Below are 16,672 nucleotides of genomic sequence, written 5' to 3'. Positions count from 1 at the left end.
AGTCTGTGCTTTCAAGCTAAGGAAACAAATATAGGAAATTGCCGAATTATGATTGAACATGCAGGTGACTCAAAAGGGTTCTTTTGAGTTTAGTCTTTCTCTCTCTGTGTGTTCCTCAGTCTGTAGATGTGGACTGGCCACCCTCCATCCCGGAGTGAGCCTCGTCTCACTGATGCTGTTGGGGATGCCAAAAGGAGCCCTAGTTCTGATGGGCCATACCTTCACCTATTCGACCCCCACCACCAACAACTCTGTTTAGCTCAGTTCCACTGATCTCTAGATGATATGGATAGTGTCAATATATTTGTTTGTTTTTGAGGTCAATACAGATGATTTTGAAATGACTGAATCTGTGCAGCACGTGCGCTGAGCTGAGGCCTTGAACTGATCTTAGATATGTCTTTGAGAGCCATAGCAGGGACTGGGTGTGAATGGCATTGCTGATGGAAAGAACTACAATCCAAGTTAATTGCACCCTGGTGTCCCAAGTCTGAATTAGTCCCTTATTAGCAGAGGATGAAAAGCAGAAGTGTTTCAGCCCTCCAGGACAGACATTGAACAGCCCTTTTATAGAGCATCGCAGTAGTATATGGTCAGTATTTGTGTATTTTCCTCAGTTAATTTAGACGTTTTTGTTCAGCCTTAAAATCTATTATTTACCCATGGATTGTCCGATAGGCAAAAGTAATGCTATACTTTTTTGTGATGTCTCCCATCAGCATAATGTTCCCCATTGTACATCCCATCCAAATAAAGGCCTGGGTTATGTTGTTGTGCACACAAAGGAATACTTTTTGGAACAGAAAACCAAAAATGTTGCTTCATTTTGAACAAGTCCACAAGTGTTTTATGTTAAAAGGAAACTTCAGGATCTACTGCCCTGGAATCACAAGAACTCGTGGATAACATTTGTCTCTTTGTGCCATTTGAAGGGAGTTGCTAACTAGCGTTAGCACAATGACTGGAAGAGTATGGGTAGCAGATACTAAAGACTTGTGGTGAACAGAGTCACAGACCTTTGCATCGTTCAAGACTGATGCTTTTTGAGGTGTTGAAGTTGAGAATTTGCCATTGTTATGTAAATGAAAGCTAAAAAAAGTACCCGGGGCCCAGTGAGACACTGGTAGCGGCCTGTGTAGATGGAAAAAGAAATGCTGTGCCTTTTGGGTAAAACACGGGTAAATCTGTCAGTGGGAATGCGCCAGTAGTTTCTTCCTCCCGGTTCGTTTTATTTTGTTTGGTTCCTATTGAACATGACCCTGGATGAGACCCTTGCTTAGGGAATTGCTTTCCAAAGGGAACACACTCATTGAAATATCAGAAGGGCAATAAAAATAAAAAGATTTACACCATGAAAAACCCTGAAATGTATTCTTTAATTTAATTCAAAATAAATACTACCACGGCAATGCAAGTCCACTATTGGGTTCTTGCCCTAATGTTTTGGTAAGAAAACAAACAGGCAAACAATCCAAAAACAATTGGATAAAAAAACGACTTTAGTAATGCATCCAACAATATCATCCTTCAGCGACTGAAAGAGAGGTGCCTTTTTGACTCTGAACAAGACTGGGTAACACTGCCTAGAGTGACAAACATAAATAAAACTAGTACTATGGTACAAAAAAAAAAGGGGGGGGGGGGGAGAATGGTAACAACCTGATGTAACCATATATCACTGCAGAATTGACCATGGTCCCATTTGAAAAGGGAAAAATAAAACAGTACAATGGGTGTCAATCCATTCGACCAACAGCGAAAAGAGGTCTTATCTCCATGGAAACCTCTTCTGAACAGACAGGTCGAGGCGACGATGACAGCCACAAAATGGGAGCTTCCAGCCAGTCTTTAACATTGTAGTTTACGTTGTTTTAACCCAAAACGTAGCTCTCAGTCTTCCTTTTCCTCCGGTCTTGGTTCTCGTCAGCAAGCTTGAAGTACAGTCACACACACAAGTTCATGTCTGGCCAAGACGCCACTAAGAACAAAAAAAGGCATTGCATATTTACATCACAAAAGGTGTGGGGGGGGAACTGCTTTCCTTTTCTCTCTCCATTCTCACACAGTTCTCATCCTATCATCATACACAAGTATATTCATGGCTCAGTTTCACATGATCTGTGGCCCAACATGGTTAGAAATTATTGATGCCTTCCGCCCACCTTGTCGATTTGGGAAGAAAACCAAGGGTGTGTGTGTGTGTGATTGATGGGGAGATAATGCTTTTTTTTTTTTTTTTTTTACAGATACAGATTTCATAGTCTGTCACAAGTCATATCAGCAGAGCTCAGAGCTGGCTCTGATGTTAGTGTGTGTGTGTGATGACAGCACAAGGTGGACCTGTATAAGCCACATTCCTTGTGTAAATATCCATACCACTATTTTTTCTATAGCTATGAAAATAAGTTATTAAATCAAATGACTGTGGAAAAAGATGCAAAAAAGGCTTGTATATTCATAGTAGCTTTTCCCTGATGGGTGTGTAAAGCTAAACTGGTAGCTGAGTTGAATGCGGTTGTGCTCTGTGTTGCCTGAGTGAACCGTGCAGTATCTGGCAGTTTAGTGTTTCTGTCAAACAATAACCAAGTAGAAATCTCTGGCTGAAAAAGAAAAGGTCAAAAAGGATGAAAAGAAATAACACTGACAATGAAATTGGAATGAAAGAAACTCCGTCAGTTCTGTCTTTTTTGTTGTTTTTAGTAGACAGTGATTCTCGTTGCCATGGGATTGGAGAATGTGCGCCGCCATGGCATTGTATATGAGAAAAATAATCGTTTGAATGAACCACGAGCCCCCTGACCCAAACCCTGTCTGTATGATACGAAACATCTGCACACGTAAGGCAACATTTTTGGTTTTGTTCCCTAGAACGGCTCTTCCAAACCAAGTGCAAAAAAGTTGAAAATCAAATAAAAAACGGACAAAGAACGTAACAGGTCGACAACCTAATACTGACGGATAAAAATACATAACAAAAACATTGCCTTCTGCAGTATATAGCGTTGAAAATGTAAGATACTTTTTTTTTGTGTGGAGAGACCAGCTTGAGTCTATCCCACTGTGCAAAACCCCTTTTATAGTCCCTAAAAAGACGACTTCTCCCAGTCTGCACTTGAATACAGAGAAGGAGAAAAGAGGGGAGACTTTTCCTAAAATGGCTACGTGTTTTCCTCGAAACGGCGGGGGGGGGGGGGGGCGATACTGGCTGACTGGCAATGACTTTCACTCCCGTCCACTGGCCGAATACGAGAATTGTGGGAAATGAGGCCTCCGTTCGCTGTCACCCTCGCCCATCCCGTCTTCATCATCTGCAGAAAGAGAGAAATGGGAGGGGGAGAATGACGGTACGTCTGGTACGTCTGGGCTCAATAACAAACTTAATTAAGTTAAGGCTGTTATAACCTGCAATTAAGTTTCATTACTTAGATGTACTTGAGTAACAGTTTTATCTTAGAATAATCACTAAATAACACCCAACAAGTCAACAGACTAATCATCCTTTCAAATAGTAATTGCTGTGTATCATATGCTACGAATGGACCTGTCCGTTTGCGATGGAGTCTATGGCAGAAAACCCCTATTCAAAAAAAGTGGGCTGACCCGTGCTTAGGGAGCCGACGGACACTTACATTTTTCCGGGGGAGTGATGGTGATCGTCTGTGCCGTGAACTCCTCATCAAAATACCGGGTGTCCGTCTCTGAGGAGACCTGGGGCATGAAGGGGGGGACCAACTAGGGGAGAGGGAGGGGACACCGTTGTCACATGTAATATATAATTGATATGCCATTTAGCAGACGCTTTTATCCAAAGCCACTGACATTAGTGCGTGCATACATTTTTGTTTCGGTGACCTTAGCAGGAATCAAACCAAAGATCTTGACATCATGCTTAACCAACTGAGCCACACAGGACCACAGTGACATACTAATGTCCGTGCCTCGTGTGACATGTCAATATTTGCATATTTGACTGGAAGAACGCTAGTCATTTTGACCTGCATGGAATAGTCCGAATTTGTTCAAGTCAGTGGGAGAGCACAGAAATCGTGAAATCGTACACGTAAGTGGTCAAGTGAAGAAGACTCACCTTTTTGTCGTAGACGTCTTGCCAGTCTACTGCCACAAAAAAACTGTGGCGCATTATCTCCTTTGCGTCGTCTGGACCGCCACCGAGTCTGTCGGAAATTTAAAAAAAACGTACAAATGTGAACACTTTCTAAAAAGCTTGTCGTGGAACATGAGCTAGGTGCAAATCCTGGAATAGCATCATGTGGTGAATGAGAGAATGTTCTCCCTTGGGTTTTCCACTAACCTAGCAGCCTCAAGCTTTTTCATCAAGCTTGAGTGACAAAAGGCTTTGTATGAGAGCGATAAACAAATGAAAACAAATGCGGTAAGGTAGTATTTCATAAAGTAGGATCAGCGTGAGCCAGTAACTCCTATACAAAAACAATACTAAATTATGGGAAGTTACAGTCGAGGGCTGGTTAGCTGATTAGCATGAGTCAATAACCTATTTCAAGTTGATCTGTTATGAAGTAGGAAATGCATTGTGTCAAAACTATTTGGCAGAGTTTGTTGGCTGATCAATGACCCAGCTTCGTATAATCCCCCACTGGAGCCTTGGTGTGTGTGTTGTTCTGTATGTGTACCTGTGCCTCTGTGTGTACATCTCTCTTGCTTCAGTGCATGCATGCAACGCACTGTCTGTCTGTGTGTGTCGGTGTGTCCGAGCGTCTGTTTCTAGCTCTCTCTGTGTGTCTGTACCGTTTGTTGGGGTCCTTGATGAGCAGGCCAGAGAGCAGAGACTTGGAGTCAGAGGAGAGCGTGCGCGGAAACTTGATCTCCTCCATGAGGATCAGCTCGAACAGCTTCTCGTGGTCCTGGTTGTAGAAGGGCAGCCGGCCGCACATCATCTCATACATGACCACGCCCAGACCCCACCAGTCCACCGCCCGGCCGTAGTCATTGTCCTCCAGCACCTAGCATAGCATAGGGACATCACACAGTGCGTTTTACCCACTTCATATGTATATACTGTACTCTACGTGAAAAATAGGTGTACGTGACCAATAACACTACATTTTATTAGTATGTGACTTTGGGAGCATGGAGCAATGGGCGTCCACCATCGGGGCCCCCTCGGGAGCCTAGGCCGTCCACCATCGGGGCCCCCTCGGGAGCATACAGCATTCATAACGTTCTTCTCTCCACCTCACTCTTTTCCGTGCATTGCTTTTGACTCTTGCCAGTCGATCCCCGCTTTACTCAGCATTAGTATGTAGTTAGTATATATTAGACACATAGAATATTTCCTCCCATAAGAAAACCTGGATATATCTTACAACATGGCATTTTGGGTAGTGTAGTGTACATCAATGTGAGCTCTGACCTCTGGAGCCAGGTACTCCGGCGTGCCGCAGAAGGTCTTCATGGTGGCCGCATCTGTGATGCCCTCTTTGCAGAGGCCGAAGTCCGTGATCTTGACGTGTCCGTCTTTATCCAGCATCAAGTTCTCCAGCTGCCAATGAGCATAAATACCATATCATATGTTGAATATATGCCCCAATAATATATCCATCCTCAACGGCATGCTCTTTTTACATGGTTTAAGTCAAATTTTCACTTAGTCTCCCATTGGACTTAGTTAGGATTGGAAGTAAGGATTCGCCTCTAAGAGAAGTTGTAGAATGGTGTTATGATAGATATAGAGATGACTGTCCATTTGAATGCATGTACCTTCAGATCGCGGTACACTATCTTGGCAGAGTGAAGGTAGTCTAAAGCGGAGACGATCTCAGCTCCGTAGAATCGCGTGCGGTCTTCAGAGAACACTCGCTCTCTTGACAAATGGAAAAACAGCTGCGGGGGGAATTTATTATTATTTTTTAAACGGGAAAGAAAGGAAAATGGTAAAAACACGTAACAAAATGTAAAATTATTTAAAGTTTTGTTAAAATCAAATATATATTTACACATCTGCATATAAAGGTATAGTTCCATTCACTAATATTTCTCTAAAAAAGATGTCCTGGGCCAGTATTCACATATCGTCTCAGAGTAGGAGTGATGATATAAGATCAGTTTTGCCTTTTAAATCAGAATGAATAGGAGGGGAACTTGATCCTAGATCAGCAATCCTAATCTGAGACGGTCCCTGGAAATAATTACTTCGACTCCCGGAAAGAATTCTACATCGTGGAAGAGGAAGGTGCAACTGTCTCAGGGAATCCTCATCAACACACCTACAGTGTCTGGGGGAAAAAAGTGCTCATCTTTCCCCATGTATCTCAGGTAGCACAGGCACCCCTTACCTCTCCTCCGTTTACATACTCCATGACGAAGCACAACCGGTCCTTGGTCTGAAAGGAGTACTTCAGAGACTGGAGAAAAATAAGAGTTGCACCATCGCTGTTGTTTTGTTTCTTTACATCCACACAAACAGATGTTCATATCTAATGACACATGCAACAGTAGAACAGCTTAAACGTTTATTCAATCAGACTTTGCTTTTGACTGAGTCTGTGGATGCATCCCAAGTGGCACCCTATTTCCTATATAGTGCACTACTTTTGATCAGAGCCCTATGGGTGCCATTTGAGACATGGCCTCCAAGTGAATAATACAGGCTTACAGTATAAAGTTTGCCTTTAAGTCTTTGCTAAACAATACTCACTGTTAGGAATGGATGCCGGGTGTTTTTTAACACTCTGCTTTCTGTGAGGGTGTGAGCAACTTCGTCCTGCATTACAAAGAAAGAGAGGAAAATCCAGAAATGGGGGTAGAGAGAGAAAGAGAGCGATAGAGAACAGGAGAGAAAGACAGAATGTTAGGATGTAGAAGGTGAAAAGGTGCCAAATGGCGATATCTGCATCCATTCCAACAGGGCTCAGTTCTTTCAACCAGTGTTTCTCGATCTCCAGTCTGTGGGATGGTCAGACACTCATTTAGTCAGTTCTATAGTGCAAGTTTAAATGTACTTCCAAGCAGGAAAAAAAAGTTAGAGCTTGCAGATGTACATGTACACATTACCTCGACTGAAAAATCCGTGCCCACGCATATTGACTCTGTACCGGTACCTCCTGTATATAGCCTCGATACTGTTATTTTACTGCTGCTCTAATTACTTGTTACTTTTATTTTTACTTAACATGCATTTCTCTTAAAACTGCATTGTTGGTTAAGTAAGCATTTCACTGTAAGGTCTACACATGCTGTATTTGGCACATGTGACAAATAAAAATGGATCCCTAGTATAAAATAGGTTGAGAAAAACCGCTTTACACCAGCCAGTACCTTGGCGATGATGACTTCCTTCTTCAGGATCTTCATGGCGTAATACGTTCCGCTCGCCTTCTCCTTCACCAGAATGACTTTCCCAAAAGTGCCTTTGCCCAGTAGTTTCAGATAGTCAAAGTCATTCATTGTCTGTCAGAGAGGAGAGAAGATGAAAGTACAGGAGAAAAGAGAAGAGAAGCCTTTATTGAGATGAGAGAGACAATCTTGGTTGGTGTTTACGTGCCTATCTACCAATGTATGACCTGTGCTCAGTCCCCAGGGTGGCTCACCTTCCGTTTGTGTTGGCTGGTGGAGGTGTCCATCTCCTCCTCGTTGACCTCGTTCTCGATCTGCGACGTGGGGCTGCACAGGCTCCCCTCCTCCTCCTGCTTGGCCAGGGAGTCAGCCACCATCTGGATGGCCTCGGCCCACTCATCCCTGGAACCAACCAACAGCAGCTCACTTTAATACACTGCTACACCGTGTGTGTGGGTGTGTGTGTGTGTGAGAGAGAGAGATGTATGTATGTATGCATGTACAGTGCCTTGCGAAAGTATTTGGCCCCCTTGAACTTTGCGACCTTTTGCCACATTTCAGGCTTCAAACATAAAGATATAAAACTGTATTTTTTTGTGAAGAATCAACAACAAGTGGGACACAATCATGAAGTGGAACGACATTTATTGGATATTTCAAACTTTTTTAACAAATCAAAAACTGAAAAATTGGGCGTGCAAAATTATTCAGCCCCTTTACTTTCAGTGCAGCAAACTCTCTCCAGAAGTTCAGTGAGGATCTCTGAATTATCCAATGTTGACCTAAATGACTAATGATGATAAATACAATCCACCTGTGTGTAATCAAGTCTCCGTATAAATGCACCTGCACTGTGATAGTCTCAGAGGTCCGTTAAAAGCGCAGAGAGCATCATGAAGAACAAGGAACACACCAGGCAGGTCCGAGATACTGTTGTGAAGAAGTTTAAAGCCGGATTTGGATACAAAAAGATTTCCCAAGCTTTAAACATCCCAAGGAGCACTGTGCAAGCGATAATATTGAAATGGAAGGAGTATCAGACCACTGCAAATCTACCAAGACCTGGCCGTCCCTCTAAACTTTCAGCTCATACAAGGAGAAGACTGATCAGAGATGCAGCCAAGAGGCCCATGATCACTCTGGATGAACTGCAGAGATCTACAGCTGAGGTGGGAGACTCTGTCCATAGGACAACAATCAGTTGTATATTGCACAAATCTGGCCTTTATGGAAGAGTGGAAAGAAGAAAGCCATTTCTTAAAGATATCCATAAAAAGTGTAGTTTAAAGTTTGCCACAAGACACCTGGGAGACACACCAAACATGTGAAAGAAGGTGCTCTGGTCAGATGAAACCAAAATTGAACTTTTTGGCAACAATGCAAAACGTTATGTTTGGCGTAAAAGCAACACAGCTGAACACACCATCCCCACTGTCAAACATGGTGGTGGCAGCATCATGGTTTGGGCCTGCTTTTCTTCAGCAGGGACAGGGAAGATGGTTAACATTGATGGGAAGATGGATGGAGCCAAATACAGGACCATTCTGGAAGAAAACCTGATGGAGTCTGCAAAAGACCTGAGACTGGGACGGAGATTTGTCTTCCAACAAGACAATGATCCAAAACATAAAGCAAAATCTACAATGGAATGGTTCAAAAATAAACATATCCAGGTGTTAGAATGGCCAAGTCAAAGTCCAGACCTGAATCCAATCGAGAATCTGTGGAAAGAACTGAAAACTGCTGTTCACAAATGCTCTCCATCCAACCTCACTGAGCTCGAGCTGTTTTGCAAGTAGGAATGGGAAACAATTTCAGTCTCTCGATGTGCAAAACTGATAGAGACATACCCCAAGCGACTTACAGCTGTAATTGCAGCAAAAGGTGGCGCTACAAAGTATTAACTTAAGGGGGCTGAATAATTTTGCACGGCCAATTTCAGTTTTTGATTTGTTAAAAAAGTTTGAAATATCTAATAAATGTCGTTCCACTTCATGGTTGTGTCCCACTTGTTGTTGATTCTTCACAAAAAAATACAGTTTTATATATTTATGTTTGAAGCCTGAAATGTGGCAAAAGGTCGCAAAGTTCAAGGGGGCCGATTACTTTCACAAGGCACTGTATGTATGCATGCTGAGGATAGCACACATTTAGAAAAGTGCAGGGTACAAAACAAATGCCATGGAGAAATCTAGAGACATACCCCCATTCTGTCTGGATGCTCCCGTGGTTTGCTAAAACTAGTTACGTCAAAACATGCAACTGCTGCTGTGGAAGTTTTATGTTTAGATGAATACGTTTTAGCAGCATCTAAACAGTGTTTAGGTATTTCACTTCATTTTTCAATGGCGGTTTCCCTAAAAGCAAAATATTGAGGAGGCAAGGCTGTAGTAGAGGGAGAGAGGAGGGAGTGAGAGACAGGGTGACCCACCTCTCATCAGGCGTGTCCACATGGAATGTCCTCTCAATAACCGTGGTCCACTGCAAACAGCGGATGATGAACGTGTTGGGCTTGGGCCGCTCCGTCTTCATCAGCTGACATTCTGAGGAGAGAGAGAGAAAGAGGGTGTAGAGAAGGAGAGAGGGAAGTAAGAGGGAGAGCGAGGTGGGAGAGATAGAAGGTAAAAAATAAAATAAAGCATCACAAGCATCACAGAATATAGTGTTGTACTATATTCAAGTACCACTACTTAGCTCTGAACGTTTGACAGGAACACATTGGCTCTAGGGAGTGCACACTGCCTAACATAGGAACCTTCATTGATATTTTAAATGATGAAATGTCAAATGTAGTACAGTGCCTTTGGAAAGTATTCAGACCCCTTGACTTTTCCCACATTTTGTTACATTACAGCCTTTTATAAAATGTATTAAATAGTTTTTTCCCCTTCAATCTACACACAATACCCCATAATGACAAAGCAAAAACAGGTTTTTATACATTTTTGCTAATTTATTACAAACTGAAATATCACATTTACATAGGTATTCACACCATTTTTGGTAGCAATTACAGCCTCGAGTCTTCTTGGGTATATAAGCTTAGCACACCTGTATTTGGGAATTTATCGCATTCTTCTCTGCAGATGCTCTCAAGCTCTGTCAGGTTGGATGGGGAGCGTTGCTGCACAGCTATTTTCAGGTCTCTCCAGAGATGTTTGATCGGGTTCAAGTCCGGGCTCTGGCTGGGCCACTCAAGGACATTCAGAGACTTGTCCCGAAGTCACTCCTGCGTTGTCTTGGCTGTGTGCTTAGGGACGTTGTCCTGTTGCAAGTTGAACCGTTGCCCCAGTCTGAGGTCCTGAGCAGGTTTTCATCAAGGATCTATTTGTACTTTGCTCCTTTCATCTTTCCTTCGATCCTGATTCCTGACTAGTCTCCCAGTCCCTGCCGCTGAAAAACATCTTCACAGAATGATGCTGCCACCATCATCATGCTTCACCGTAGGGATGGTGCCAGGTTTCCTCCAGATGTGATGCTTGGCATTCAGGACAATGAGTTCAATCTTGGCTTCATCAGACCAGAGAATCTTGTTTCTCATGGACAGTCTATGTGCCTTTTGGAAAACTCCAAGCGGGCTGTCATGTGCCTTTTACTGAGGAGTGGCTTAGGTCTGGCCACTCTACCATAAAGGTCTGATTGGTGGAGTGCTGCAGAGATGGGAGAATCTTCCAGAAGGACAACCATCTCCAGAGAGGAACTTGCATTCTGTCAGAGTGACCATCAGGTTCGTGGTCACATCCCTGACCAAGGCCCTTCTCCCCCGATCGATCAGTTTGGCTGGGTGGTCAGCTCTAGGAAGAGTCTTGGTGGTTCCAAACTTGTTCCATTTAAGAATGATGGGAGGGCATTGTGTTCTTGGGGACCTTCAATGCTGCAGAAATGTGTTGGTACCCTTCCCAGATCTGTGCCTCGACACAATCCTTTCTCGGAGCACTACAAACAATTTCTTCGACCTCGTGGCTTGGTTTTTGCTCTGACATGCACTGTCAACTGTGGGACCTATTCTTAATACATTTGCAAAAAATTAGAACAACCTATTTTGCTTTGTCATTATGGGGTATTGTGTAGGATTTTTTATTGATTTAATCAATTTTAGAATAAAATGTGGAAAAAGTCAAGGGGTCTGAATACTTTCCAAAGGCAATGTATATTGTAATACTATACACCCAACACACCAAGGGGCAGTTTCCCGGGACAGATTAAACCCAGTCCTGGACTCAATCATTTTCTATGGAGATTCTCCATTTTGCTTGCTTTTTATTCTGTGTCTGAGAAACAGCCCCCAAATTGTCTAAAATGGAGACTGACAAAGGTGAGGAGGACCTACTTGCTACAGAGAAGTTATTGAGGGGATAGGCCAGGTCTGCGTCCTGGGGTTTGTCTTTGTAGCCGATGAAGGATCCGTCGGTCTTCAGCAGGAAGTAACGCGGCCTCCAGTTCTTTATGTACTCACCTGCAACAAGTCCAGCAGGGATTGGTTCATACTGGAAACTTAGCTTATCAGTTTTTATAGTTACTGACTGACTGACTGGCTGGCTGCAGCAGTGATCAGACCTTCGCTGCATCCTAAATGGCAATCTTCCCTTTATAGTGCCAGGGCTATGGGCCCTGGACAAAAGTAGTGTATTATAAAGGGAATGTGATGCCATCTGGGATGTACCCTTATGTACGGCTTTAAGTAAGTGCATTTTCATTCAACAGTATGGCACGATTCATTATGGTTCAAGCAGGTTAATACATAATTAATTAATACGTGAGGGTCCATGCTGGTGTTTTCTTGCAAGATGTCCATGTGGACACTGTTGTAGAAGAGCTCCATCTTGCTAATAGGCTATATGGTATCATTTAAGTTTTTTTTATTTTTTATCCACAAGTGACATAGTGTGCAAAAATACAAGTATAAAATGGATTGTTTGCTACTAGTTTAACTCTAAACCACTTGCTACCCTTCAGTGTTTAGAAGACTGTAACTGAAACAATTCAGTGGCTCCTGAGCTCTGAAAGGAAGGAACTGGAGAGTTAAGCCATCCTCCAAGAGCTCAAATTTGTCTGTGGCAGTGTCACAGCCTGAGGCTAAACAATATATAGACACACACACACACTGCACGCACACACAATCCATGTGTTCAACCAGTCAACACAGCTTAAAATCCTCCATACCACATGCTGTGCATACTAGCTTTAAGTCAGGGGGTTGGAACCGGTTCATGGAACAGAACCGAAAATCGGAAAATAACAAAATTAAACTAAAGTGATCTAAACTGTTCCGGAACAGAACCGTTATATTAAAATCATGGGAATCAGTTAATAATGTTATTTTATGTTCCGGGCATTTTTTTCTGGTCCCATAAAAATGGCAACAAACCGCCTATGCAAAGCCCTTACTTCGTCACTCGGAAACGTATTCCCGTTGTCGACCTGCCAGCTGGAAATCTTTGCCAGTGTGTGTAGGCTACCTGCCCCTCCGAAGCATAGGCTACTGATGACGTTACAAGTGTGATTCAGAAATTAGGGAGACAGTTTTAATTAGAGAAGAATGGATTAACTTTTTCAATGCTAGTTAAGGATACTAGAGTTATCACGTTTCACATTGGATTAATTAACAACAAAAGTTAAGACGTGTTTTTAATTCTAGTGCAGCTCTGCACACACAAGTTTGTTAGCTAGCTAGCTAGCTAACGTTAGCTCTAGTCCAACATTAAGCCAACTCTAGGAAGTTCAAAGAAATTCAAAGTTCCTTGACAGAAGCCGCTTCTCCGTAGGTATAATTCTGTGGGCCTAATTCAGATAATGCATGTCATAACAAGATGCCCTGCGCTTCAAGACAAGCCTCCTACTCCATCTTCTTTCGCCTCAAAATTTCAGTCGCATCTCTCGCCCTGCTCTATCCACACTGATTGGTGAAGTAATTTAATGTTGAACTAAATGTTTTTTTTTATTTTCAGAGGTTTAAAAAGGAACGATATAAACAGTACTTTTTTGTTTCAAACTGGTTCAGAACTTTATTCTGCTGTTTGGAACAGTGGAACGTAACGAAAAAAATAATGGTTCTGTTCAGAACGAAACGATTGGGAAAATGATTTTGGTTCCAACCCCTGGTTATAATAATACAATATTCCATTTATTCCCTTCCCTGTTTGTTTCCATGTTTATGTATATACAGGTATGTGGGAACTGGGGGTGTTTGAAAAGGGGTGTTTGTTTTCTTGATGTGAACTGTGAAAAAATATATATATATTTTCAAAGACTGTAAACATCACCGATCATCAAATCAATCGACTCACCTCTCTTCTGAACCCAGCCTTCCTTGACAACATTTTGGTCGCTCATAGTGGCTTCGCCTTGACCGTCAGCCCAGTGCTCAGACCCAGGGGGGTGGGGGGTCAGCAGTCCTGACCTTGCTGTCTCTTCCTCAGACACACACCCACTCTCCTCTCCTCACTCCGTCTCTGTGTGTGTTGTCTCGGGCCGTCTTTTCCCCAACTCCCTTGGCCCTCTCTTTTTCTTCTCGCTACCTCCTCTCTACTCCTGTTTTCCTCTCACTCTTTACTCCCCTAATCGTCTCTCTCACACTGCCTCTCTTTCACTCTTGTTCTCCACGTCTTCCTTTGCTCTCTCAAGGCACTCCAGCGGTGACTCAGCCTGGAAGGAAGCAGGGGAGAGAGAAGGGGGGGAGGAGGTCCATGGATCGCTCTCCGCACACACACACACACACACTACATCCCCACTCCCCTCCCGTTCCTTTACAAACACTTATGTGAGAACTGGAGTCATTGTTAAGACCCAGAATGCGCTTCCCGTCCCGTCCCCTCCCTGCCCACCGGCAGATTTGTCCCCTTTCCTCTCTTTCCCTGCTCTTTGGCGGGCCTAAAACTGCTTATGCAGCGCCATTGATCAGATTTTCTTAAAAGGTACACATCCTTTACCTTGTGTCTATTCTGGTTCGGATGGATTATTCTAAATGGTCTGTTAGGATATACACAAACAACATCAGAGGCAAGGTCAGAGCCGCGTATAAGGTCCACGCAAGGCTTTGCCGCTTTTGAACTTAGATGTTCTGAGTATCTACGACACTGTTAGATAATGTGTGCCTTGAGGACTCTACATAGACTTTGTTTGATTGAGCGACATATGTGCTTTGATGGCAATGAAAGAACCAAATAGCCCCGATCTAGCAGCAGGGTATACCACCCTGCATCCCACTGCTGGCGTACCTCTGATGCTAGGCACGTTTGGTCCCTGGATGGGAGACCAGATGCTACTGGAAGTGGTGTTGGAAGGCCAGTAGGAGGAACCTTTCCCCTGGTCTAAAAAACAAAACAAATCATAATCACCAGACCTCAACCCAATTGAGATGGTTGGGATGAGTTGGACAGAGGGAAGGAAAAGCAGCAAACAAGTTCTCAGCATATGTGGGAACTCCTTCAAGAGTGTTGGAAAAGCATTCCTCATGAAGCTGGTTGAGAGAATGCCAAGAGTGTGCAAAGCTGTCATCAGGGCAAAGGGTGGCTATTTGAAGAATCTCAAATATAAAATATATTTTTATTTGTTTAACACTTTTTGGGTTACTACAGGATTCCATGTGTTATTTCATAGTTTTGATGTCTACACTATTTTTCTACAATGTAGAAAATAGTAAAAATAAAGAAAATCCCTGAAATGAGTAGGCGTGTCCAAACTTTTGACTGGTACTGTATATAACTTGAATCCCAACCTAGCCAGTCTGATGTCTCTAAAAGCATTTATCTTCAGTTACTTTTCACAGCGTATATTTAGATGTGACTAAATATGATGGCTATTGGCTACAACGATGAAAACATTAGCACGGACCTCAGTCAATCAGTCTAAATCCCAATAGGTGATCAATGGGAAAAGCAGCCAGCATGTCAAAAGCATTCTGTAGGCTTAGTCTACAAAAGGATTTCATTCTGGGTACACAATCATATTCAAGTTCAGAAACCGCTTCTGTGGTCCAATTCATGTCCTTTGTGGAGAGTAACCAGTGATACAAGGTGCCAAAATAGAGGCCAAATTGCCTGTGACAACCTATGAGTTTATTTTTGTTCAAAGTGAAGCACTACTACTGTACTAGGAGAAAACTGCACAGTGTTTTGTTGTCAGGGATTGGATACCTGTCAAAAGCAGCCGACTGATGTGAAAGACCTGGCTCTGGGATGGAAAATAAATTATATCAATCCAATGACAACAAAAACAATGGCTGACATGACCAGACTTTCATTTTAGAAGCCATTACAAGTCACATGTGCAGACCTTTTCCGCAATAATCGTCTCTGCCATCAATGTACAAGACATGGATAGGCCTTGCACCACATAGAAATAAGCAAATATTGAAACAACAGCTTTTGTTTCAAGGGCGTGTGGTGTCATTTGCTCTTACATAATAACATCCGCCTGCCATAACGTTACACACTTAATTATACAACAATAATAAGAGGCACAAAATCATTACTGGGTAAAGGGTGATTTTTAAATAATGTTCACGTGCCCAAACAGATAAAATGGCAAGTGTCTGGGGGAATAATTTGAAAACCGAGCTAGCTAGCCACTGAACGAAGCTAACGAACGTAGCAAACGTTAGCTAGCAGCTAGCTGACAGTCTCCTCTTGACGTTTTGCCCTTTTTACGACTTCCTAAATTTATTCCTAGGTCGTTATCGTTTTTTTATATATATATATATTGACCATAGAAACATGTGGATTTATGTTTTAATAAAGACAATTTGTTTAGGGCGCAAAAACTGGGCCGAAGCCAGGCAGTAACACCACCCCATCATTGTAGCTCACGCTTGAGAATGCCCGAGCCCTCCCGTTGCAGCATCCCAGCAGCATCACATCCCAAACTTGCAAATGACGTGCATTCATGCTAGCTAGCCCGCTACAGGCTAACGGTTGTTCCCACCCATTTTACGTTGAAAATATGCTCCCACAGGCCCCGAAATAATGAACCCCAAACACTGGGCTTCTTAAACCCGTTCTGCTTTAATTTTTATAATGAGTATTTATTACAGTGACATAGCTTACCTGGCAGTCGAATAATGATAGCTAGGGACACCCCCCTTCGAGCGCTTGCGTGCTTCCAACGCAGCAAAATATTTGGAAAGAACAGTCAGTCAGTGATAAAAATAGAAGGAGGACCGTGATCTATCCATTGCTGCTGATGCTGCGGCCAATTATAATGCCCGAAAATAATACTTTGTCGACAGAAATTGCGGCGATAGTCCTCCCCGGCTCTGCGACTAGCTTCAGCAGCTGCCGCTTGTTCTAAGGAAATCTCGTGACGTCACATGTAGCCAGATTTCGGACGACTTCCCTCTCCTCACCGCATCCATTCGCTT

General features: G+C 43.0%; 2 protein-coding genes across 3 annotated transcripts in view; one reads left to right on the top strand and one right to left on the bottom strand.

Moving 5' to 3' along the window:
• The window catches only part of pus10 (pseudouridine synthase 10), a 13,120-nt gene extending 11,476 nt beyond the window's left edge, over positions 1–1,644 (top strand). Inside the window, exon 18 of the mRNA XM_021568130.2 lies at positions 120–1,644. Coding sequence (XP_021423805.2) covers positions 120–158 — 39 coding nt within the window. The 3' untranslated portion in view covers positions 159–1,644. The remainder of the gene's footprint in view (positions 1–119) is intronic.
• Positions 1,358–16,672, bottom strand: LOC110493716 (RAC-gamma serine/threonine-protein kinase). 2 transcript variants are annotated; one of them, XM_036949716.1, is made up of 15 exons: positions 16,359–16,672; positions 14,532–14,624; positions 13,602–13,959; positions 11,645–11,770; positions 9,746–9,857; positions 7,569–7,716; positions 7,297–7,428; positions 6,677–6,742; positions 6,315–6,383; positions 5,740–5,862; positions 5,393–5,521; positions 4,768–4,982; positions 4,088–4,175; positions 3,630–3,732; positions 1,358–3,308 (listed from the first exon to the last, which is right to left on the bottom strand). In XM_036949716.1, the coding sequence occupies exons 3-15, from the start codon at positions 13,645–13,647 to the stop codon at positions 3,223–3,225; spliced, it is 1,443 nt and encodes a 480-aa protein (XP_036805611.1). In that variant the 5' UTR covers positions 13,648–13,959; positions 14,532–14,624; positions 16,359–16,672; the 3' UTR covers positions 1,358–3,222. The 2 variants fall into 2 exon arrangements, with proteins under 2 accessions (XP_036805611.1, XP_036805612.1); XM_036949717.1 differs by lacking the exon at positions 14,532–14,624 and having other exon boundaries at positions 16,359–16,671.

The sequence above is a fragment of the Oncorhynchus mykiss genome, chromosome 17 (assembly GCF_013265735.2).
Source record: "Oncorhynchus mykiss isolate Arlee chromosome 17, USDA_OmykA_1.1, whole genome shotgun sequence".
Taxonomy (NCBI): domain Eukaryota; kingdom Metazoa; phylum Chordata; class Actinopteri; order Salmoniformes; family Salmonidae; genus Oncorhynchus; species Oncorhynchus mykiss.
The sequence above is the reverse complement of the archived record's forward strand: the minus strand, read 5'-3'. Positions and strand labels throughout refer to the sequence as shown.